Source organism: Prosopis cineraria, unplaced genomic scaffold, assembly GCF_029017545.1.
Source record: "Prosopis cineraria cultivar Desert tree isolate PC_DT_omini unplaced genomic scaffold, ASM2901754v1 PC250, whole genome shotgun sequence".
Taxonomy (NCBI): domain Eukaryota; kingdom Viridiplantae; phylum Streptophyta; class Magnoliopsida; order Fabales; family Fabaceae; genus Prosopis; species Prosopis cineraria.
The window spans coordinates 16,070-41,063 of NW_026555577.1; the positions used below are offsets into that span (position 1 = coordinate 16,070).

General features: G+C 31.5%; 1 protein-coding gene and 1 long non-coding RNA gene across 4 annotated transcripts; both read right to left on the reverse strand.

Annotated features, from left to right (window-relative positions):
- Positions 1-1,398: 1,398 nt before the first annotated feature.
- Positions 1,399-5,246, reverse strand: LOC129296073 (flavonoid 3',5'-hydroxylase 2-like). Its single transcript, XM_054934673.1, has 3 exons — positions 4,791-5,246; positions 3,672-4,127; positions 1,399-2,805 (listed from the first exon to the last, which is right to left on the reverse strand). The coding sequence occupies exons 1-3, from the start codon at positions 5,085-5,087 to the stop codon at positions 2,170-2,172; spliced, it is 1,389 nt and encodes a 462-aa protein (XP_054790648.1). The 5' UTR covers positions 5,088-5,246; the 3' UTR covers positions 1,399-2,169.
- Positions 5,247-14,433: 9,187 nt separating this feature from the next.
- LOC129296069 (uncharacterized) lies at positions 14,434-23,745 on the reverse strand. Of its 3 annotated transcripts, none has more exons than XR_008589688.1 (4): positions 23,262-23,745; positions 22,248-22,363; positions 20,712-21,784; positions 14,434-14,769 (listed from the first exon to the last, which is right to left on the reverse strand). It is a non-coding gene; the product is annotated as an uncharacterized LOC129296069 (long non-coding RNA). The 3 variants fall into 3 exon arrangements; XR_008589686.1 differs by having other exon boundaries at positions 23,246-23,744; XR_008589687.1 differs by having other exon boundaries at positions 21,236-21,784; positions 23,246-23,736.
- Positions 23,746-24,994: the final 1,249 nt, after the last annotated feature.

Genomic DNA, 24,994 nt, shown 5'->3' on the forward strand with positions numbered 1-24,994 from the left:
CTTCGTTTATTTACTGTCAAATATGCAGCGCCAAGACAAGTATACAATAACTTATTTTATAAACCTAGTAGTACCACTAGACTATAAAATTTCATGTGCATTGTATTAGGAATATTCAATTTTCATTTTTAAAAATAAAATATGTGGTTTGGGAGAGTGCTGAACTCTTTAAACTTGAAAATATCACTTCAATGAATAATAATTAAACTGTGGTAATACGATAGCAAGAAGAACTTTGCTTTTAGATTATGTGTGTGTGTGTATAGCTATTTTAAAAATGTCATTGCTAATTAATAGGAATTGAATAGCAATAGAAGATTGATTTTAGATTTTATATAACTAGCTTTTACCTCATGCATTGCACTGCTTATTACCTTGAGGATTGGCTTAAGAATAAAAATAAGTGACTCATCGATCTGACGACTCCTTGAACTAAATCCCAGGATATATATATATATATATATATATATATAAGGATAATGTATTGTGATATTCTAAGGGAGAAAGGAGTAGTTAATGGAAGGATCATAAAAAATACAATAAACATTAAGAGCCTGACCACCAAAGCATTTTCATTACTTTCCACAGAAGAGAGCATCAACAAAGTTCAATACACAAACAAAAACGACTAGTAGTATGTAAGTCTCTTCAAGAGTGAGCTTGCGTTGCCGTTCCACTCTATTTAGGTAAACACCATATCCCTCTATTCGGCTTAGGCGTATCGATCCGTCTCTCCATTTTGTCTTTTCACCTCCGGTCATCTGCAGGACTTACTACGAACTGATTATTTATCAAATTTAACTTAGAATATCTTTTTATTATTTAGAATAAAGATTATATATATGTCCAATCTCTAGTGGTTGGTTTCACCACCAACTTTCTTTATGTGAGTGATTTTGACCCTCCAAAAACTTCTTTAGCCAATCTTTTAATGCAATTGGCCATCTTATACCACATCATAGAGGTTTCCTCCTAGAAATTCCAATTCCCTTCCTCTCAGATTCCTTCACTTAGAGTAGTGAGTCTAGTGAGAGCTGAAGACTAAGAAGAAGGTCCACTGGATGCGCCAACAGCTTCGGGTTCCTCCTCGGAACTGCTTTCCTCATCCCCGTGAATGTAGGAAAAAATTATCACAGGGATCCCACAGTAGAGAAACCCCAAAGAGATGAGAAAAGGGATGGCTTCACTGAGACAATCCAAAAGAAAAAGGGGCAACTTTCGTGTAGTTTGTGATTGCATGTAACTGTTAAGATTTTCTCTTGGACAAATCTTTCTCTTAATAGATCTCTTCTTGTTCCTCAATCTTCGGAGAATGCGGCATTGTTTTTTTGTAAGTTCTCTGTTCGGAACATTTCCTGAAAGTAGATGAGAAGTTTTAATTAAGGGAGAACGCCACTTTAATTGTTGTGTAGTGCTACTACAGTTATCTGAGATTTTTCTCTTCCTGTAGCAACTTCACTCGAAACTCATTCTTAGCTCACTTACTGAATGAGTCTTAGCTCGAAGAGCAGAGCAAGCATGGTGTTAAGTCTTTGCTTTTGTCTCTGAGAATGACAAGAAAGAAATGCTACACATTACAAATTAAACTAATTAAAATAATATCCTTTACTATAATTCTAAATTAATTTATTTATTTCCATTTATTTCTTCCTGTCATAAAGTGGATTTGGGGTGTCTAATGTCCTCCTTAATATCCAAAATCTCAGCCGTTCATTTCAATGGTCAAAGAAATTTCTTCTAATTTCTTTAAATGAAGGACTGAGATTTTGGACATTAAAGGAGACAGGGAAGAGGACAACTAACATTCCAAATCCATCCAGAACTCTGGGCTAATGTCTAATGGTGGATTTGATCCCACCTCTAGACGCAGCATAAAATAATATCCTTTATTATAATTCTACAATAATTTATATGTGTATGCTTAATACTACTTCTCCACTGCTTTCTTCTAAAGACGCTGTCTTGAATGGATTTGAGAAGTCTAATGCCCTCTCTAATATCTAAAATCTTAGCCGTTCATTAGGGCCAATGATGAAAGAAATTTCATCTAATTCCTTCAAATGATGAAGACATCGGATGAGATTTTGGGCATTATAAAGGCCGAAGAGAAGACAGCAGACACCTTGAATCCATCCAGAACTCCATGTCAGCGTCTAACTTGAGGCAATGCTATAAAGTATAAACCCTAGGGGACAACCTAGGGCTAACCATAGCTGTGAGAGGAACTTTCTTCTGCAAGGCAAGTCCAAAGGTCTCTTCCATATTCAGCTCCGAAACTCCTTCTGGAAGCTTCCAATCAAACGAATGCACCAAAGTCCCCAATATGAATTGAACCATCAAAATCCCTAATCTCGTCCCTGCACATATCCTCCTTCCAGCTCCAAAAGGAATCAACTCAAAGTCATTCCCACTAGGATCCATTTTCTTGTTCTTCTCATCACTCACAAATCTCTCTGGCTTGAACTCCAATGGCTTCTCCCACACGTCAGGATCTCGTCCTATGGCCCATATGTTGACACTCAGCCTCGTGTCCTTCGGGATGAAGTAGCCGGCGATTTCACACGGCTCGGCCGCCACCCTGGGGAGGTTGAGAGGGGTGGAAGGATGTAGCCGGAAGGTCTCGTTGCAGATTGCTCGGAGGTAAGGGAGGTTTGAGACGTCAGATTCTTGGAGACGACGTTCATGGCCGATGATTTGGTCCATTTCTTGTTGTGCTTTGTTCATGATACTAGGGTTTTTTAGCATCTCTGCAAGTGCCCATTCTATGACGCTTGAGGATGTGTCTGTGCCTGCTGCGAATAGGTTCTGCAATAACATGAAAGTATGAGAAATTTGAATGCATATAATTTTGTGATCCTTCAATGTTATTTCTTTGTAGTTTTGTACTAATTAACTTCGTCTTATTTTTTTTAAACAACTAATACACTTGAATATAAGAGAACTTTGAACAATTTGTTTTAATCCAAATTATAAGGAAAAAACAGAGCTTTTGCCTTGGTGCATTAGTGTATAAGAGCAAGACTTAGGTACTTAATCTTATATACTTAATGTATTTTTATTCAATCAAATAAAAAAAATAGGTTTTAATTAATGTATTAATAATATTTGTAACAATAATTTATTATAGAATAAATAACATACACATGTCTTTATTTAATTAAAAATAAATATTTTAAGTATGTAGGTCAAATATATAACTTTCTCCCATTATATTAGTTGTTAGGACATTGTGTTATTCAGTTATGCCTTTTATTGATATGGAGAGAAAACTTTCAATTCTTAAATTTTTGACTTGAAATATTATTACATTCCTTATAATTTCTTAATTCAAAACAACTAAGCTCTTATTTTTTTTTACTTGGTACAATTTAATTAGTTCCTACAATTTTATACCTTGATAAACTATGAAGAATTAAGTTATATTGAGTTAAAGTTGAAAGATTAAATCAATAACCAAAACATTACGAAATCAAAGCATAGGGACCTACTGGTTATTATATTTTTCCATGATATTTTTAATCTAAAGATTCCAAGTGATCCTGTCCGCTAAAGCAGTAAAACATTAAAACTTACCTACTCAAAGACTGTATAGGGCATGCACAAAAAAAAAAAAAAAATCCTTACCCACCATGCACATGCAGAGAAAGACAAATAGAGTTAACGAGACGTACCAGAAGAAGAGCCTTAATGTTGGTGAGTGTAAAGTTATGGTCTGCATCAGAGTGATCGCCTCCAAGATAAGCCATGATAGCGTCTAAGAAATCAGGTTTACTCTTGCGCCTATCATTGGACGCCACGTGTTCATTGATCATCCTTGTCAGCAAGGCGTCGAACCTCTTGTGCAGGCGTTTCATGCCTCGCTCAATGCCCTGAAGGTCGAGCCAGCCCAGAAAGGGGATGAAGTCGCCGACGTTAAAATAGCCGCCGGTGGTCATCAGCTCCACCACCATGTCCTTGAATTCGTTGGATTCCCTCCCCTTCGTATCGAACAGGCGACGGCTCAGGATCACTTGCCCTAACATGTTCCCTATGGCGTATGTTAGCATCTCCGGCACCACCACCGGTTCCCCCACAAGACTCGACCGGTGCATTGCCTGAACCGTTTGGTCCAGTTCTTCGGCTCGCACCTGTTAAATGGCGCCCGCGCACACACAATAACGCCAACTCATTTTTGGCTTTGAAGTTTCTCGTATTAAATTTTCATTCTTTCATGATATATGGAAGATGAATGGATGACTCACATGAATGGATCTGATTAAATTTTCTCTTTTCGTATCTTTCTCATTTCTGTACTGATTTTTTTTATTTCAACGAGAAATTTTAAAAGTTATTTGATTTCGTTTCTATTTTTATCTTTTAAAAATTAATTTTCAAAAGAAAACAAATAATCTATTTAATTATATTACTTTGGATGATAGTGGTCTATGTATAGTAATTGTTGGGCATACGGTTGGCATTGTTGCTAGCCAAGTTGTCCGATGATAACCCATGCATGGTGAAGACAATCAATGGGATTTTTTGCGACAATAATTTTTCAATAACTAAATGTAATGTGTTTTAAAAATAAAAATAATAATTTCATGATATTTTCATTTTCTTTAATTTTTTGAAAAATAAAAAATAAAAAATAAAAAAAATAGTGAAACTTATTTATAAAATCAAAAACACTTATCTAAACTTTTTTTAAAAAAATTAATTAAACATGTTATTAGATTCTAAAAATCATGCCATATAAAAAATATACATCCGAACAAGGCTAAAATAATAATAATAATAATAATAATAACAACCTGTGCCCAGTTCTCAATAGCCTTTCCACCAAGCAAGTGAAGATTACAGAGCTTTCTCATGAGCCTCCACTTAGGTCCATACTTAGCAAATACCACATCCTGAGAATTATAAGCCACATGGGTGGCGCCGGCGTTGGACGGCCGGTTCGCAAAGTTATGGCCGGCATCTTTGAGAAAGGCTCGCGCCGCAGCGGGATTTGAAGCCACGACCATTTTTCTAGTTCCCATCTTAAGGTACATGATGGGTCCATATTTGTTAGCCATTTTTGTGAGGGTAACATGAGGCATATCCCCCATTAATGGAAGTCAACCCACAAGAGGCCATCCTCTTGGCCCTGGCGGCAGTTTTCTCTGAAACTGAAGATTTCTGAGCGATGAAATGTTGAAGACGAAGAAGAAGAAGAAGATCATAACAGAAGAAGAAATAATAATAATGTGTTCATGAAGTAGGAGGAACAGCTCTTGGAAAGCCATTAATAATTATTGAAGCAATAATAAGAGAAGGGATGGGTCTTGTATATATATATATATATATATCCCATAACACATACAATAATAAATTATTTTTTACGTGATGTACTGTTAGGTGCGAACCAAGAATTATAATTTAATTTCTGATACTTTTTGAAATATTCAATATTACTTTACTTCTTATATGCTCTTCCTTCGTTTTTAATTACGTGACGTGCAAAAATTTGGAGGTGCAATGTTGCTATAAATAAGACCATTTATACTAGTAATTAATATTTTTTAAGAAAATAATGAGAATTAATTAAGGGAAAAGTAAAAAGTATAGGTGAGTTGAGTTTTGAGAGCTCACCAGTATCTGCGCATGGCTTTGAGCTCGAAGAATATTTATAGAGATATTTACAGATCGCCCATTAATAAGATCTTCACATCAACAACAATATCTAAACTCATGATTTTATAAATTATAAATTAAATTCTTATTAATTGCATTAATATTTGTTGACAGACCATTTCCTTTTAATTCACGAAATGAATGATTATTTCTTGGGTAAAAGTATATATATGTTGTTAACTCGGTCTTCAATCCGGCCGGTTTAGTTTATTCTTCAAATTGATTAGTAAAGAATCGGTAAAACATATCCATTGAGATATAATTGAACTGGATATCTTCTCCTAAATGATGCTTAGAATGGATAATAATTTAAAATTTTAATAGTTTATTCATTTTTTTCTAACATTTAATTCTTACTAAAATATGTGAAAAAAGGTTTAAAATATTTAAGTATATAAATAGTTATTGTATTCATGAATAAAATTACACTATAATCCTTTTAAATCCTCAATTAAATGAAAAATATGTTAAACTTCCTCAATTCAATGATTAGTTTTTATCTTAAAATTTTTAATTCAAGTCAATGAAAATATTTAAAATTAAAATAAAATATATAGTATATAGAGTTTCTTAGAAAAGTTATATATGTATTTTTTTTGTTTAAAAATATAAGGTATTTTTAACCAAATCTCACTCCGATAAAGTGGTTACTTATTTTTAAACTAATCTTATCTTTTCATATTTACCCCTATAAACACTATAAAATAAATATAAAGTAAATTATTCAATAGGGCTAAAAATGTTTTATATTTTTTAACATCCAATCCTTCAAAAAATACCTTATATATTTTAATGGAGGGAATATATGTAATATCATTTAATTTCAATAAATTAAAGAAATATCTACATAATATTTTGGTGAATGAGCAGGCATATAACGTTGTTAGAATTGTTAGCAAATGTTTTAACAGTTTATCATTGAGTGACAAAATATATGGCCGAAGACAAATGCTTGGTCAGAGAGGGAAATCAAATTATATTAAAGTTAATAGTACCCACTATCAAATTAATCAAATAATTATCAGAGTGTGTAGAATCAACAATGCGTGACATGTGGCGGCGTTTATTCTCTGCGCGCGCGCGCGCGCTCGTGTTTTTTTTTTTTTTTTAAAAGGTTAACTCACATAAGAAAGTAGGAGTCAGCTTCTTCCGCCTCCTCTGATAAATCCGGACCGTCCGACTTTAATTTTTAAATTTTAAATTTATATTTTTAGAATAAAAAATATATAAAAATATAATAAATATACTTATCAATTTGACAATCTAGATTTAATATGAATATTTTAAATTTAATATAAAAATTTAAATTAACTTTTTAGATATGTTTTGGACAGTGCAAATATATTTTGAACAAAGTAATAAATTTATTAAACAATTTTAATATTAAATTTAATTTATCTATATATTAAATTTGGACTGTAAATTGATAAGTATATTTATTAAATTTTTTTATAATTTTTATGTGTTTTATTTTAAAAATATAAATTAAAAATAAAAAATAAAAATATTAAATTTATACCATTCATAGTACTAGTTAAGCCTCTACCTCAATGGAGAGGCAGAGGAGGTTTCTCTCAAGGGAGAGAAGTCAACTCCAAGAAAGTAACATGCATGCAATAAAATGAATTTAAATACTCTAAAGTTCAGTTTCATGAATTTTTGTAAAAAATTTAAAAAATATTTTTCTCATATTATTATTTCTTATAAAATATAAATATTTTTATTTTTTAGAATACAAATTTTATGAAATTTACATAATCTCAGAGGATTTGACTTGCAATTAGCTTATTCAATTGCAATTAATTTATTTTATTTATAAAAAAATTATGCTAAGTATTACCTTTGCCTCAAATTGTTAGATACTTTTTGAAAGAGATTCAATGTTCTAAAATATAAAATATTTTAATAAAAATAATATTTTGTTATTAATGTTTTTGGAATATTACATTTTCTATATATATATATATGTATATTCTATTTTTTTAATATTTTTATAAATTAAATATTAAATGAAAGGTATTTTTAAAAATTTATATTTTTATTTTAAAAAATAAAATTTTAAAGTATATTTAATGAGTTTTATTGACATGTATAATTTTATTTAAAAATATTTTATAATTTAATATCAAAGCAGCATATAACTTCCACTAATTTAAAACAAAATGATGATATTGGATTCTATTGGATGATCTAAAGAAGACAATGAACACATTTTCCTTTTTAAATGAGAACAAATGAAAATTCATGACCAAGTCCCACGTTGAAGGAGATAAGATACATTGAATTGATTGAAGCGAGATAGAATTTGAAAGAATAAACATTTTTTGTTGGAAAAATGTAATATTGTTTTAGACACAATGGATTAAACCAGAGCCAGACAAGATAACGTACTGGTTTCCATCTTTCTTAATTTCTTCTTTTTCTTCTTTTTTGGCCAAACTTGCTGCCAACATGGTAAATAAAAATTGATGAGGACAAGGACTACATTCAATCTTTTGACAAAAGCTGGTGATGTATATCAATGTATTAAATTAATTAATGAATCTCATTATATTGCAGATGCTTACAATTAGTTCAATTTGGTCTTATTGTAAATAAGATGAGAAATAAATAAAACTAATTTGATCCATTGATCTGTTAAGAATTTCGTTGACTTTGAATCAAATTTTGGCCGGTTAATTAAAGTTTTTTTTTTTTGTCTTTTGTGAGCGGCTGATTTTTCTATCTTTTTTCTTTTAAACAATTTGGTTGAACTTTGCAGCTATAATCGGCCAAAAAACAGAACTTTACAAACAGAAAATAATTCTCAAATTTCAATCAATGTTTTCATAAATTGTACATTAAAACCAGTCAAAACACTGGTTCATGATTCAATTCTTTGAGCACAGTTAAACATAGATTAGTCCTAATTAAATAATAAAATTTTAATAATATATTAAATTTTTTTATGAAATTAAGTAAACAAAGTAAAATATAAAGAATAATTTTTTAAAAAAATAAGAAACTTTTTATTGAAGAAAAGAAAATAACGTGAATTAAAATTTTCATATTTGAAGAAAAGACTAAATTATACTCCTTCCGTTAAAAAATATAAGACATTTTTTGAGAAGTTAGATGTTTAAAAATGTAAGGCATTTTTAGTCTTTTGAAGTGTAATCATTGCCTTTTTTTCAAAAGTGCCCCTATTGATATTGACTTTATATTTATTATAAGGTGTTTAATAAAAGTAAATATGAAAAGATAGGGTTAATTTAAAATAATTAACTACTTTATTGGGGATGAGATTCAGTTAAAAATGCTTTATATTTTTTAATGAAAGGAGTATAATTTAATAATAATGAAAAATATAGTAAAGAAGAACGAAGGAATTGCCCATACTTCCGAGCTCCAACGAAACTCTAGTTCCCAAGAGGGAGTACCTTTTTTCCGAGATTAAAAAAATATTTTAAAATAAAAATAATAAATATAAGCTTTATCATGAAAAAAAGGTAACAAAATCCTTTTGAATTATATAAATAATAATTTAATTTTTTAAAATATCATAATATCAATAAAGTCATAGGGACTTTTCTGTTTTTAAGGAATTAATATAAATGATCAAATTACCTTTAATTCAAATATTAATTGTCATTCACAAGTTTTGTTTAGATATTTACTACTTTTCTTCTTAAAACCATAAGAATTCAACAGCAATTTATAAGTTTGTATTTGAAATCCTGATATTTTTCAAGTGTTTCAAATATTAATTATCATGTATAAATTTTGTTTTAAGATTCATAACTTTTCTTCTTAAAATTATAAGAATGCAACAAAATTTAAGTTCGCATTTGAAATTCTAAACTAAGGGCAATTTGATCACTTACATTAATTCCTTTATAACAAAAAAATTCTTAGAGACTTTATTGATATTATGACATTTTGAGAGATTAAATTGTCATTTACATAATTTAAAGAGATTTTATTATCATTTTTCTTTTTATCATTTATAAAATAATAATGTAATACCAAAATAGCAACTTTGACATTCTTTATCTTCGATCTACTCTGTTCTGGGTTATATCTGTCACTCACTTTTGATCCTAGGGAACTTTGTTCGTGAGATCTTATATTAATATATGTTGGCCAAATTGTTTCTTGAATGATCTCTCAGCTGGAAGCTTAAACTCGATAATAGTAAGAGACATCCACTCTCTACTCATCGCCAATTTCAATGTGGTTTATGTAGAAAATTTAAAATAAATCCCTATAAAAGCAGATGCAAATCTTCTATCTTTTTACTTCTTTTTCTAGTTTTCTGCATTTCTTTTCATTTTCATTTTTTTATTTAATTGTATTTGAACTATTTTTTTTTTTAATACTAAGGCGTGTCTATATTAGCATGCTCACAAGATTGTCAAATCTCAAGTGTCACTTACAAAAATAATAAAATATACATTTGTGGATAGGAGACCGGTTCCAATCTAACCGGTTGGATGGACCGATCTAGTCTAACTCTAATAATTTTGATTTCAAAAACTTTTTAGTTAAGAAATAATTCAAAATTATATTATTGACTCAATGCATTTTAATTTGTCACTCAAACATTATTTTATCATCTGTTAACATTAAACATTTTTTATTGGAAAAAGTGGAATATTATTTCAGATACAATGGATTAGACCAGCCAGACAACTGGTTTCTCTTACTTTCTTTCTTTCTTTTTCCAAATTTGCTGGCAACACGGTAAATATAAATTGATGTGGACAAGGACGGCCTTCAATCTTTTGACAAACGCAGGTGATGTATGCCAATGCTATTAATTATGAAAAAATTACGTATAGGTGTCATGCAGAATACTTATTCATAAATAATTTCACAAAATTTAAAAACTATAACCAAGTCTTTTAAAATCTAAGTGTGATTTGAATTTAAGCTACAAAGACAATATTGTCCTTGTTAAAAATATTGAATTTACAATTGTAAAATATCAAAGTGTGAGTTATAAATTACTAATGTAACAGTTGTAAACAATTAGTGATGAATTTTGTTGGCAACACATGATCGATTTAACTATTAAATATGTAAAGTTATTGTTGTAAAATGTTGAAATGATAATTGTAAATTACTTATGAGGTAGTTGTATGCAATTACCATCAAACTTGTAATATATGATTAATTTAATTATTAAATATGTGAAATTATGGTTATAAAAATTGAAATAATAGTTGTAAATTATTGATGAAATAGTTGTGAATTATTTGATTGATGTAATGTATTTTTAATAGGGTCATTATTGTTTATGCATCCCAATTTTAAATTATAATCAAGTTCCAAGGGATCTGGCTGTAGTTTTTGAATTTTGCAAGAAAAATAAATCTACTTCATGAGACCTATACATAATTTTTTCTTAAATTAATTCATGAATCTCATTATATATTGCAGATGTTTCAAGTTCAATTGTGTCTTATTGTCTATAAGAAATAAATTGCACCGAGTTGATCTATTCTCTAAATGTTTTATTTGGCTTATTAATTAATAAAACTTTTAGTTCCTCAAGTTTAATTTAGTTATCGATTTAGTCATTTAAGTTTAATTTTTATCAATTTGACCCTTATGTTTTCTTATATTATCATGTTAGTCTTTTAAGCTTTAAAAAAATAAATTTACTTTTAAATTAACCTAATGTATAAAGTATTTTGATGACTTGACATGTATATGTAATTAAATGAGAACAAATTAGCCCTTAAATTAATATAATTTTTATTAATTTAATTTGATCCATTCTCTAAAGATTTATTTGGCTTTAAATCAAATTTTGACCTATTAATTAATGAAACTTTTAATTCCTCAAGTTTAACTCAGTAGCAATGCCTCCCCTAAATGCCACAGCTACTTCGCTTAAAACATCCTTCACTACAAATTACCATTAACAAGTTCAAATCCATGGTAATCAAGAGTATATATCAAAATAGATTACCAAGTTTTAAATTTTTTAAAATTAAGGGATCCTAAGTTTTTATAATCAAAATGACTTTAAACCATTTATAAACTCGTATATCAGAATAAAAATAAGTTATGAAAACATGTGATATTTTAAAGGAGTGAAAAAGAATGAAAATAGTTGAAAAATAACTTGTTTACTATAAAATAGGATAATGTGCCATGACTTAGGCACAGCGCACTGCAATGTGTTGCTCTATGTGCCATGTGCCATGGCTCAAGCATCAAATCTCCATCCAACATTCAAATAATATGATTTAGGTGTTTACAAAAAACTTTTTCTTTTATAAATTAGCTAATGGCACGGGTTTCACTTTCAAAACATGTTACACCAGAAAGTTGGACGCCCAAACTCATTTTAATCACTTTTTACAACTTTCACATACAATTGGGTGTGTAAAACCCAGAATAAGTGCCAAAAGCCCTTTCTAATACCTAGACCATATTTTATAGACCTAGGACTACTAATACAACACACCACATGCACCCAAATATCCACTTAACACAAAATCACTTCTCAATTCCTTTTATACCGAAAACAGACGGGTGCTAATTTCAATTGCATTGTATCAAAAATTAATCATATCATCTTTAAAACAACATTTTTATATTTGCACTAGTATTTTAGTCCTATCAACACATATAACTCATCATATACAACTACTCAAGGACCAAAATACAATTCAGACATTTTAAACAACTTATAGTGCAAGTGTGAACAAAATGCACTCTAGAATTGACAATAATATTCTATTATACAAAATAAACATAAATTAGAGGCATATAATAGGAATGTACATATTCCTAAGCCTTAAGAGCTTTGTCTCTTTCAACACCAGAGCTAGAGCTTGTAAAATATCAAATGAAAATGGTGAGTCTAGCCACTTAATAACTAAGGTAAAACCTATATATTAATTGTAATTAAACACATGCATGTGAAACTAAGTTTTTAAAACATGCTTGCACACATATCATAACTTATCATTACTTATTTAGCTCATTTTCATCTCACAAACACTAAGTACATTATCACAAGACACTCAGACATGTGACCATAATCCAATATCCACGCGACTTGCCACATCACAATCATGTGACACATCATAAATTTTTATAGGCAATGATCAACTAACCTTATACCCTCCTTATTTCCTCCGACTGAAACTGTGGGCTATAACACTGAATAAGACTCCATCCGTGTGACTGGACTACTCAAGCTCACCAATCATGAGGTGTGACCCGGCCAAAAATCATAATACTTACTCTCGATCCACGGCTTTCCCCACTCTCAAATCTCTAGGGTGTCGTATACCTTAAGTTAATTCTTCTCGATAAACTAATAGAGATAGCTAGGTTCTAGTCCTTCAATAAATTATGAGACAAGACTATACTCGTGTACAGGAGGACAACCGAAATAATATATGGATTTTCTCTACTCCTAATCTCTAAGAGAACTCCTGCCCACTGATCATGCCATGTACGATGCTCACTCATTTTCACATTCTTATTTATTGATTATCACAATCAACACGTTGGGCTCATGACTATGTACTACCCAAGTGAGCATCCATTACAATTTCACAACACTATTCTCACTTATCACAACAATCTATTTTTTCATTAACACACATTTGCCTCAACACAATATCACATTCATCTTTCTAAAGACATATACATGTTCATAGTTCGAAAATTATCTTGATTTCACATTTTGTATTTGAAGCCAAATATGACATTATATATAATCATACTTTCAAATATTTATCAAAACTCATACCATGCTTTTACATGAAAAATCAATTCATGCATGTAATGTTCACAATGTACAATAAACAATCAATTAACAAATAACTACCTAAAGTATAATATATGCATGTTGTTTAGGTTGTGGTGTGTTGAATTTATGATATATGCTTGTTGTTTGGGTTGTGGTGTGTTGCACAAATCCTAAATGGTCTATTGAGTGCGGTTTAGGTTGGGTTAATGTTAAAAATTGTGCCCTAGGGCCAATCATTGTACTATGCACATTGTTATTTAATGAATTTTTCTTTTATTATCATAACAATTGCATATTCAATATGATAATTGTATTCTTGGACAAACTATAATGATTGTCCTAAATATCCCTGATCGATCATCTATGAGGGATCATAGATGAAACAAGACTAATATGACTTTGATTAATTATAGAGATATAAATCAAAGTCATAGGTACTTGAAAGAGTACAAGGTACTGGACTGATCCGCTATGAGAAAGCTACATGGTACAAGTCATAAGTTTATCTCATATGTAACTATATCACTAAGCCCTTTGACCTGAGATCATTATGGATTCCTACATGATGACCACTGAACTTTGATTTAGTCAAAAGTCACCTTTGATCGGGTGATCATAGAGGCTATGATTGAGTTTAGTGATATTCATGCAGAAAAATATGAGTGATCAAGATATAATTTGTCCCTCACATTAAGTGAGAGATATTACTAGGCCCCTCGATGAGTAAGACTAAGAAAATGTATGGCAATACTATAATGGAAAGAATTTTTTCCATTGCTACTATTAATCCACTCAAAGATCGAGAAAGTAACAGTCAGGTAAAAGAGAATGACAATTTCATGTCTCATACTTGACCGAAATATCGCGTGACAAAAGGGATGTGATACGGTTGCATGATAGGTTACATTGGATCATCGATTTCCATGTGAATTGAATAGTTATAATGTCTTGCTAGAGGACACTTGTGACTTGTGAGCTAATAGCGTAATTAATCTACTGCCAATTTTATATGAGCCTATAGGGGCTACAAGCAGCAAAAGATCCACATTAACATTTCAAATTAAATTGTCCAAAATGGTCAATTTTCCCATATTTGCAAAATTTAAAAATTTTCAACATTTTAAAACCAATTTCAAGGATCCAAAACAGTTACAATTTTCCAACACTTGTGCTCGCCCTCCCTTTTCTCAAAGTTCACCCCATAAGTTTTCCTAGTTGGGAGGAGAGTGAAACCCTCTTGAGCCCAATTTACTCAGGATAGGGTACGCTAATAGCACAACCATCCTAAAGCCTTCATAATGATCAAATTCCCAAGGATTTGATAGAACGTGCACCCTTGAGGTTCAATCCCACAACCTCTCCTACAAAACAAAAAAGTAGACAACATTGGTGCCCACTTGTATATATCACAATTTCTCAACGATGATATTTCAAGTAAAGGATCTAAAATGGCCAAAACATTCTCACATTTGTAATCGAAATTGAAGGATCAAAAATGGTAATCCACATTAAAGAGTCTAAAACAGTCAGAATATTCTCACATTTGCAATCGAAATTAAAGGATTCAAAACGATCCAAAAATTCTCATATTTGTAATCTATGTTAAAGAATCCAAAACAATTAGAACATTCTCACATTTGTATAAGAGTCTTTAAAATCTAAGTTAAAGAATCAATACAGTTAGAGTTTTCCCTCATTTGTAATTGAAGTTAAAGGATCCAAAACAGTTACACATTCCCACATTTGTAATTCAAACCAAAGGATCCAAAATGATAAGAACTTTCCCCATATGAGAGTTGTCAAAATTGAAGTTAAAAGGATCCAAAATGGTCCATACTTCCTCACTTTTGTATTCAAAATTAAAAGATTCAAAACGGTCTAGAAATTCTTAAATTTATTATCCAAGTTAATGGATTAAAAACAATCAAAGCATTCCCACATTTGTATACAACATTTCATATCCAAGATAAAGGGTCGAAAATAGTTAAACTATTCTCACATTTATAATCAAATTTAAAAGATCCAACACGGTTTAAATATTCCCACATTCATAATCCAAGCTAAAGAATTCAAAACGATCAAAACATTTCCAATATAAGAAACGTCAAAATTGAAGTTAAAATGATCCAAAACAGTCCTTATTTCCTCACATTTGTAATCCAATTTAAAGGATTCAAAGCAATCTAAAAATTCTCAAATTTGTTATCCATGTTAATAGATCTAAAGCAATTAGAGCATTGCCACATTTGCATACAACATTTCATATCTAAGATAAAGGGTCCAAAACGATCAAAATATTCCCACATTTGTAATTGAATTTAAGGGATTTAAAACGGTCCAAATATTTCCACATTTGTAATCCAAGCTAAAGGATTCAAAACAATCAGAACATTCCCAATATAAGAGTAGTCAAAATCTTAGTTGATGGATCCAAAACGATCAAAACATTCTCACATTTGTACTAGGACTACAAGCAATAAACGATCCACATTTACATTCCAAATTAAATTATCCAAAATGGTCAATTTTCCTACATTTGCATAACTCAACTTTTCAACATTTACAAACTAATTTTAAGGATCCAAAACAATTACAATTTTCCAACACTTGTATATGTCACAATTTCTCAATGCCGATATTTCAAGTAAAGGATCCAAAATAGTCAAAACATTTTCATATTTGTAATTGAAATTAAATTATCAAAAACAATAATCCACACTAAAGAGTCCAAAACGATTAGAACATTCCCACATTTGTAATCGAAATTAAAAGATTCAAAACGATCTAAAAATTCTCACATTTGTAATCTATGCTAAAAAATCCAAAACAGTTAGAACATTCTCACATTAGTCTAGGAGTCGTCAAAATCTAAGTTAAAAAATCAAAAGTCAGAGGTTTCCCTCATTTGTCATCAAAGTTAAAGGATCCAAAACAATTATACATTCCCACATTTGTAATCCAAGCTAAAGGATTCAAAATGATCAAAACATTCCCAATATAAGAGCCATCAAAATTGAAGTTAAAAAGGATCCAAAATGATCCATACTTTCTCACATTTGTAATCGAATTTAAAAGATTCAAAACAATCCAAAAAATCTCATACTTGTGAACCAAGATCTAAAACAATCAAAGCATTTCCACATTTGTATACAGCATTTCATATCCAAGATGAAGAGTCCAAAATGGTCTAACTATTCTCACATTTATAATCGAATTTAAAGGATCCAAACGTTCTAAATATTCCCACACTTGTAATCCAAGCTAAAAGATCCAAAACAATCAAAACATTCCCAATATAAGAACCGTCAAAATCTTTGTTAATGGATCCAAAGCGGTCAAAACATTCTCACATTTATAATCAAATTTAAAGGATTCAAAATGGTCTGAAAATTTCCAAATTTATGACCCATGTTAATGGATCCGAACCAATCAATGCATTCCCAAATTTGTATGCAACATTCCATATCTAAGATAAAGGGTCCAAAACGATTAGAATATTCCCACATTTATAATCAAATTTAAAGGATCCAAAACAATCCAAATATTCCCACATCTATAATCCAAGCCAAAGGATCCAAAACAATCAGAACATTCCTAATATAAGAGCTGTCAAAATCTTTATTAATGGATCCAAAACGGTCAGTACATTCTCACAGTTGTAATCAAATTTAAAGAATCCAAAAAAGTTCGAATATTTCCAAATTTGTGATCCAAGTCAATGGATCCAAAACGGTCAAAACATTCCCATATTTGTATACAACATTTCATATTCCAGACAAAGGGTCTAAAACGGTCAGTATATTCTCACTTTGGTAATTGAATTTAAAGGATCCAAAAAGGTCCAAATATTCCCACATTGGAGGTCCAAGTTAAGGGATCTAAAACATTCTCACTCATACCTGGGCTATAAGCAGTAAATGATCCACATTTAAATTCTAAACTAAATTACCCAAAATGGTCAATTTTCCACATTTGTATAACTTAAATTTTTCAACATTTGCAAACCAATTTCAAGGATCCAAAATAATTACAATTTTCCAACACTTGTATATGTCACAATTTCTCAACGTTAATATTTCAAGTAAATGATCCAAAACAGTCAAAACATATTCATGTTTGTAATCAAAATTAGAGGATCAAAAACAATAATCCACAGTAAAGAGTCCAAAACCATCAAAACATTCCCACATTTGTAATTGAAATTAAAGGATTTCAAACGGTCCAAAAATTTTTACATTTGTAATCCATGCTAAAGAATCCAAAACAATTATAGCATTCCCACATTTGTGTAGGAACCGTCAAAATCTAAGTCAGAGAATCAAAATGGTTAGAGTTTTCCCTTATTTGTAATCAAAGTTAAAAGATCCAAAACAATTATACATTCCCACATTTGTAATCCAAGCCAAAAGATGTAAAACAATAAGAACATTCCCCATGTAAGAGCCATCAAAATCGAAGTTAAAAGGATCCAAAACAATCTGTACTTCCTCACATTTGTAATTGAATTTAAAAGATTTAAAATGGTCCGAAAATCCCCAAATTTGTGATCCAAGTTAAAGGATCCACAACAATCAAAACATTCCCACATTTGTATTTGAATTTAAAGGATCCAACACAGTCTAAATATTCCCACATTTGTAATCCAAGCCAAATGATCCAAAACGATCAAAATATTCCCAATATAAGAGCCATCGGAATCAAAGTTAAAAGGATCCAAAATGATCCGTACTTCTTCACATTTGTAATCAAATTTGAAGGATTCAAAACGGTCCAGAAATTTCCAACTTTGTGACCCATGTTAATGGATCCAAACCAATCAGGGCATTCCCACAATTGTATACCACATTTCATATCCAAGATAAAGGGTCCAAAACGGTCAAAATATTCCCACATTTATAATCAAATTTAAAGGATCCAAAACGGTCCAAATATTCCCACACTTGTAATCCAAGACAAAGAATCCAAAACAATCAAAACATTCCCAATATAAGAACCATCAAAATCTTTGCTAATGGATCCAAAACGGTCAAAACATTCTCACATTTGCAACCAAATTTAAAAGGTCCAAAAGGGTCCTAATATTTCCAAATTTGTGATCCAAGTTAATGGATCCAAAACGGCCATAACATTCCCATATTTGTATACAACATTTCATATCCAAGATAAAGGGTCCAAAACGGTCAAAATATTCCCACATTTGTAATCAAATTTAAAGGATCCAAAACTATCCAAATATTCTCATATTTGAGGTCCAAGTTAAAGATCGAAAACAATTGTAACATTCCCACACTTGTATAGGGGCTACAAGCAGCAGCAAAGACACCAAAAGCCTAAGCTGAAGAGCAAAAGTAGACCCCTATAGTTGTATTTATGCATTCAACTTTAGATATCAAATGATATGAACATCAGTGAGCCTGGTGCATTGAAAATGCAAGTTCAAATAAAATAGGGACACCACATATGCTACTTCAAAAAATCTCAAGACATGAAGATAAGGCAGCTCAGCTGGTCGAGTTCAAGACCATTAATCAATCTCACTTTTTCCACAAGGACATTTGAAACAAGTTCGGCCATTGCAAGAGCCATTTAGAAAGCCAATATACAATTGTTAAATCATCACAAGGAAGCTTTCTATTCCAAGTATAAGAATCCAAAAAGGTCACAATTTTCCAACATTTATGTTCCAAATTAAATTATCCAAAATGATCAATTTTCCTACATTAACTCAAAATTTTTCAACATTTGCAAACCAATTTCAAGGATCCAAAACGATTACAATTTTCCAACATTTGTACAAGTTACAAACTTACAATTTCTCAACAACAATATTTCAAGTAAAGGATCCAAAATGATTAAAACATTCTCACTTTTGTAACCAAAATTACAAAATCAAAAAGGGTCTAAAAATTCAGATATTTGTGATCCACATTAAAGAATCCAAAATGGACGGAGCATTCTCACATTTGTAATTGAAATTAAAGGATTCAAAACGGTCCAAAAATTCCCACATTTGTAATCCATACTAGAAAATCCAAAACATTTAGAACATTCCCACATTTGTACAAGAGTAGTCAAAATCTAAGTTAAGAAATCAAAACGGTTAGAGCATTCCTGCATTTATAATCTAAGTTAAGGGATCCAAAACAGTCACACATTCCTACATTTGTAATTCAAGCCAAAGGATCCAAAATAATCAAAACATTCCCAATATAAGAGCTGTCAAAATTGAAGTTAAAAGGATCCAAAATGGTTCGAACATTCTCACATTTGTAATCAAATTTAAAGAAACGATTTGAACATTCCCAAATTTGTGATCCAAGTTAATGGATCCAAAACAGTCAAAACATCCCCACATTTGTATACAACATTTTATTTTCAATATAAAGGGTTCAAAAAGTCAGAATATTCCCACATTAGTAATCAAATTTAAAGGATCCAAAACGGTCGAAATATTCCCGCATTTGTAATCCAAAGCCAAAAGATCCAAAACAATCAAAACATTGCCAATATAAGAGCTACCAAAATCTAAGTTAAAAAATCCAAATCGATTAGAACATTCTTACATTTGTAATCGAATTCAAAGGATCCAAAACAGTCCAAATATTCCCAAATTTATGATCCAAGTCAATAGATTCAAAACGGTCAAAACATTTTCACTTTTGTATACAACATTTCATATCCAAGATAAAGGGTTCAAAACGATCAAAATATTCCTACATTTGTAATCGAAGTTAAATGATCCAAGACAGTCCAAATATTCCCACATTTGAGATATAAGTTAAAAGATCCAAAACAATTAGAACAATCCCATACTTGTACAGGGGCTACAAGCAGCAAAGACACCAAAAGTCTAAGCTGAAGAGCAAAAGTAGATCCCTATAGTCATATTTATGCATTCAGCTTTAGGCATCAAATGATACAAGCATCAGTGAGCCTAATAGGAGTGCATTGAAGATGCAAGTTCAAATAAAATAGCAAGGACATATGTTTTTAAAAAAAAATAGTCATTTCTTATACATATGCTAGATCAAAAAATCTCAAGACATGAATGCAAGGAAAATAAGCCAGCTCAGCAAGTCAAGTTCAAGACAATTAATCAATCATACTTTTCCCACAAGGACATGAAGGGTCATAAATGGAATCTAATCAATCAAGCATTGTGAAGTATTAATAAACTACCCCTAGGTTATCCTCTGTTTCGTAGAGAGGAGAACATAAAACACAATGCAATGGAACAATCAAATCATCTTTGGACTACCAAAATTATATAGACTGACAGAAGTGACGAGGATGAATAGCATACCGGGATTTGTGGAGTCCTTGAAAAAGGACCCATCTTTGCCGTCTCTAGACTACCAAAATGTTCTGAATATCTCATGATGGTTCTATTCCTTATGAAAGCACAAGATATAATAAAATCAAAAGATCAAAAGAGAAGCGAAAGCCAATGAACACTTGTGGTTCTGGGGAGGTGCCTTCTCTCAACTTAGTTGGGGGGGAGACCACTATAATTGTGAACCATTGGATTAAATTTGATGATTTAGATTTGATAGTTTTTAAAACTACAATTAAAAACAATTCAAATGGAAGTCAAAACTGACCAATGATATCAATTGTTAATGCTAATCGTGCAAGTCACCAGCCTTGATGCCATAACAAGTAGACATCATAGTTAATCTTCCAAATACATTTTCAAGTTGTCAAGAAAGATGTTTCAGCAAAGGAACATGGTACACCAACTGTAGCAACATCAAAATAAGCAAAAGCACCATGGTACACCAAAAAGAAAATTCTCTACAAAGTGGCAGAAAGGATAACTTTATTTACCAATCGATTTAAGTTGAAGATAAATAGCAAATCCTCCATTCTTCCTTTCTACCCATTTCTATTTCGCTTGCTGGAGTGTACACTCCTTCCCACTTTCAGAACGACAGATACAGATGAAGTAATGTAGAAAAATCAAATTGTACATTAACAGAGGGGGGGTCTACAGTTTGTCTGTAAGAGTCAAAGAAAATTTTTACAGCCCACAAGGATAGCCAACTTATTGAGAAATGAGGCACAATATTGTTGAGCTTCAACCCAGTCATGTCCCTGTCAAACAAGGAAAACACATAACATCAACAGCCAACAAGACAGAACAACCTCACCAATCTACAACAGTACCTCTTCTCTCAAACCATGCATTCGCTCTTTTCCACCATCCCCTCAAACCAATCGGCCATGTCACAAGTAGTGAAACTACGTCAATTAGGCCACACGCTTAAAGGTGGAAAATGGATAAACTTGCCTTTTACAGTAAATACAAGCTAACTCATATTTTTCACCTTTTATTAACAGAAGTGAAAAAAAGGTCCCTGGCCCTTATTTTTCTCTCTGCAATATCAGAAGAGGGGAAAGTTAAAATAAAAAGAAGGGAAAATGAACATAATGGAGTCTTTAAGTCAATGTAGAGACACAAAACGATAATGGAGGTCAATGCAGAACTTAACCCAAATCTTCTCCCATTTTTTAAAATGTTCTGCCATATGCTAAAATTCACAACAGCATCGTTTCTGCAGAGAGCACCCAGTGCTCATCACAGCCACTAAACATGGAATTTGAATGCCTAACATCAGATGTTTTACACTTATACATTATCAATGTACATTTTGATTAGGAATAAGTATAGACCAATACTACCTCACATACTAGTTATTTAAAATGAGATAGTGAATTAGTATTTCACACAAGTATCTCAATTAAACATTTCATTTCATGCAATCACAAAAGGATTGATAACTAAAAAAGTGAAAAAACACCCTGGGAAGTCAGAAGTTTCATGAAACGTTAACAATACCACAAGTACTGTCAGCATATACCAGCTCCTCAGTCCTCATCACTATCTTCCTCAATTGGTTGCTGAAATAAAGATGATTTTGCGTATGAAGGAACAAAATCCAGCCCAATTACAACCTGGAAGTATAAAATTCTTGAAACCATCAACAGTTGTATAATAGATTTGATAAAAGATGGGTCCTCTATAATTCCATATAGTAATTACTAGATAAAGTAATTAATAAATAGGAAACTGAATTTTAGAATTCTTTAACAAATTAACAGGCACGGAAAAAGCAATTGTCATAAATCTTAATACATTCAATGTATATCAAGTATAAAAATAAAGAACAGAATCGTACAACAAAATTAAGGACTTTGGTTATACACTTACACTCAGGTAAATGCCACCATCAAATCACCCCCGCCCCCCAGAAGATTCTGATTCTGGGTAAGGCATAGGTAGTACCTACGGTCACCATCCCCAAAACCGTATTTAACTTGTAAGAAAGTCCCCAGACCATACTTATTATTATTACTACTAGTACTTCTAAACAATGGTGTGTGCGTGTAAAATCTAAACATTAAGAAATAAAAAATTTTATATTACATTTTCTCCCCTAAATATGACATTTTCTCTGTGAATCGCGTATGATGCAAGAGATAAACTCTGCAAATCATAACCTGCAAGCAACTTAATAGAGATACTATTATATATATTGATACTGATGTCCATTTTATGCCCGTGATTTGGTTAGTAAAAAGTCCATAAAATCCATTACCATAACAAATTTATGAATCATTGTAAATGTAGATGAAGGGTCATAATTGGAATTCAATCAATCAACCAAGCAGTGTGAAGTGTTAGTAACCTACCAAAGCTATATTATATTTCAACAATAGTACGCGGCGCTTCACTGAAACTAGGAATCTTTCACTGAAGCTAGAAGCACAGCAGGATTCACAACGTTCGAATAAGCCACTCGACCGAATAAAGCTCAAAGGAGAAAGAGAGATTACTCTAGTTGTTGAGTACCCGGAGGAAGCTACCAGATCGACTTTTGTAGCGGATCATAATGCATCGGTTCTAGCGATTTCACTTGAAGACGGAGTCAACCATGGCGGTGATCTCGTCCTCTCGAATGGGTCTCAACGCTTCAAGGCGCTTAGGAGAGAAAAGATCGAGCGTGAAGACCTTCCTCACCTTCATCTAGTGAGGCCCATAATCGCCGATCTTTGCTGTCTCTGCTAAACTTGGCCGCGGATCGGCTATTGTGCCGGTCGGCCAATTGCTCGCCGTGCTCCTTCAGCATCTCTCTGGCCATCTCCGAGCAGAAGAAGATGACGTTCAGAGTAGAGCGAACCAGACCGATATGATGGAACCACGGGACTAAACCCACTCAACGAAGCAGCAGAAACCGCACCGCGAAGGTCGGCGGCTATGATATAACCGTTGGATTAGGGTTTGCTACTTTGCTTAAAATTGGCGCAACCGCGAGCTGCTCCAATTTTATGAGCGTAATTAATTAAAAATATTTTTATATTAACTAATGATATGATAGTTGAATCAGGGTTTGCTACTTCGCTTAAGATTGGCGCAACCGCGCGCCGTGCTTATTTTTATGGCATAATTATTAATAATATTTTTATAATAACGAAGAATTTTATATTGGTTCAGCTTTGAAATAAGTCAAATGACGGTATGGGCTTTTTGCGCGGTGTAATTGAAAAACTAACTAAAAATTAAAGGAGAGAGAAGAAGAAGAAAAACTATATTTTATAATATGTAATATCATTATCTTTTAATAAAATTATCATAATTATTATTTATTTAAAAAAATTATAAAGCTCATAATGCATCACATAAGTTATTAGGAGTTTTTTTTTAACATGACATAACAATTTTGATTAATAAAATAACTAATAAATAACAGTAAATTATAGGAGAGTTTGTAACTAAAAAATTGAAAAAATTATGAAAAATTAATTTTAAAATTTTAAAAATAAAAGGTTTTACGTTTGTAACTGTTTCAAAGTGTAGAATCATTTTGTGTATTTTACTTAAATGCACATCACCTTGTTGTTAGGATTAATTTTTTTTGTAAGATTATCTTTTTTTGGTGAATTAAAAAAAAAAAGTGGAGAGATGAGCATCTCATCACCTACAAAAGTGGAGCCTCAAGGTCGCAGATTGATTTTCTTTTGGTTAGGAACACTGATAGAAAACTTTGTAAAAATTGTAAGGTGATCCCTGGAGATGCTGTAACGACACAACATAGGGTCCTAGTCCTTGATGTGTGTATTATGAGTAAAATCCAAAAACGTCGACAAGTAGTAACACCAAGGATTAGGTGGTGGCAATTAAAAGGTGAGAAGCAAGATATTTTCAAGCGAAATCTTTTGGATAAAGGAATTTGGGATTCTCAGGGAAGTGCTAACATCATATGGGAGGATATGGCTAAAAAGATACGGGAGGTTGCAAAAGTAGTTTTGGGAGAATCGAAAGGTTCTGGTCCGAGAGATAAGGAGTCTTGGTGGTGGAATAATAGTGTACAGGACAAAATCAAGTATAAGAAGAACTGTTTTAAAGTCATACATTTGTGTAACAATGAGGAAAATTGGGAGAGGTACCGTATGGCTAAGAAGGAAACTAAGAGAGCTGTGGGTGAAGCTCGTTCTAAAGCTTTTGAAGAATTTTATAAGAACCTTGAGACGAAGGAAGGAGAGCAAAATATTTATAAGATTGCCAAGAGTAGGGAAAGAAAATCA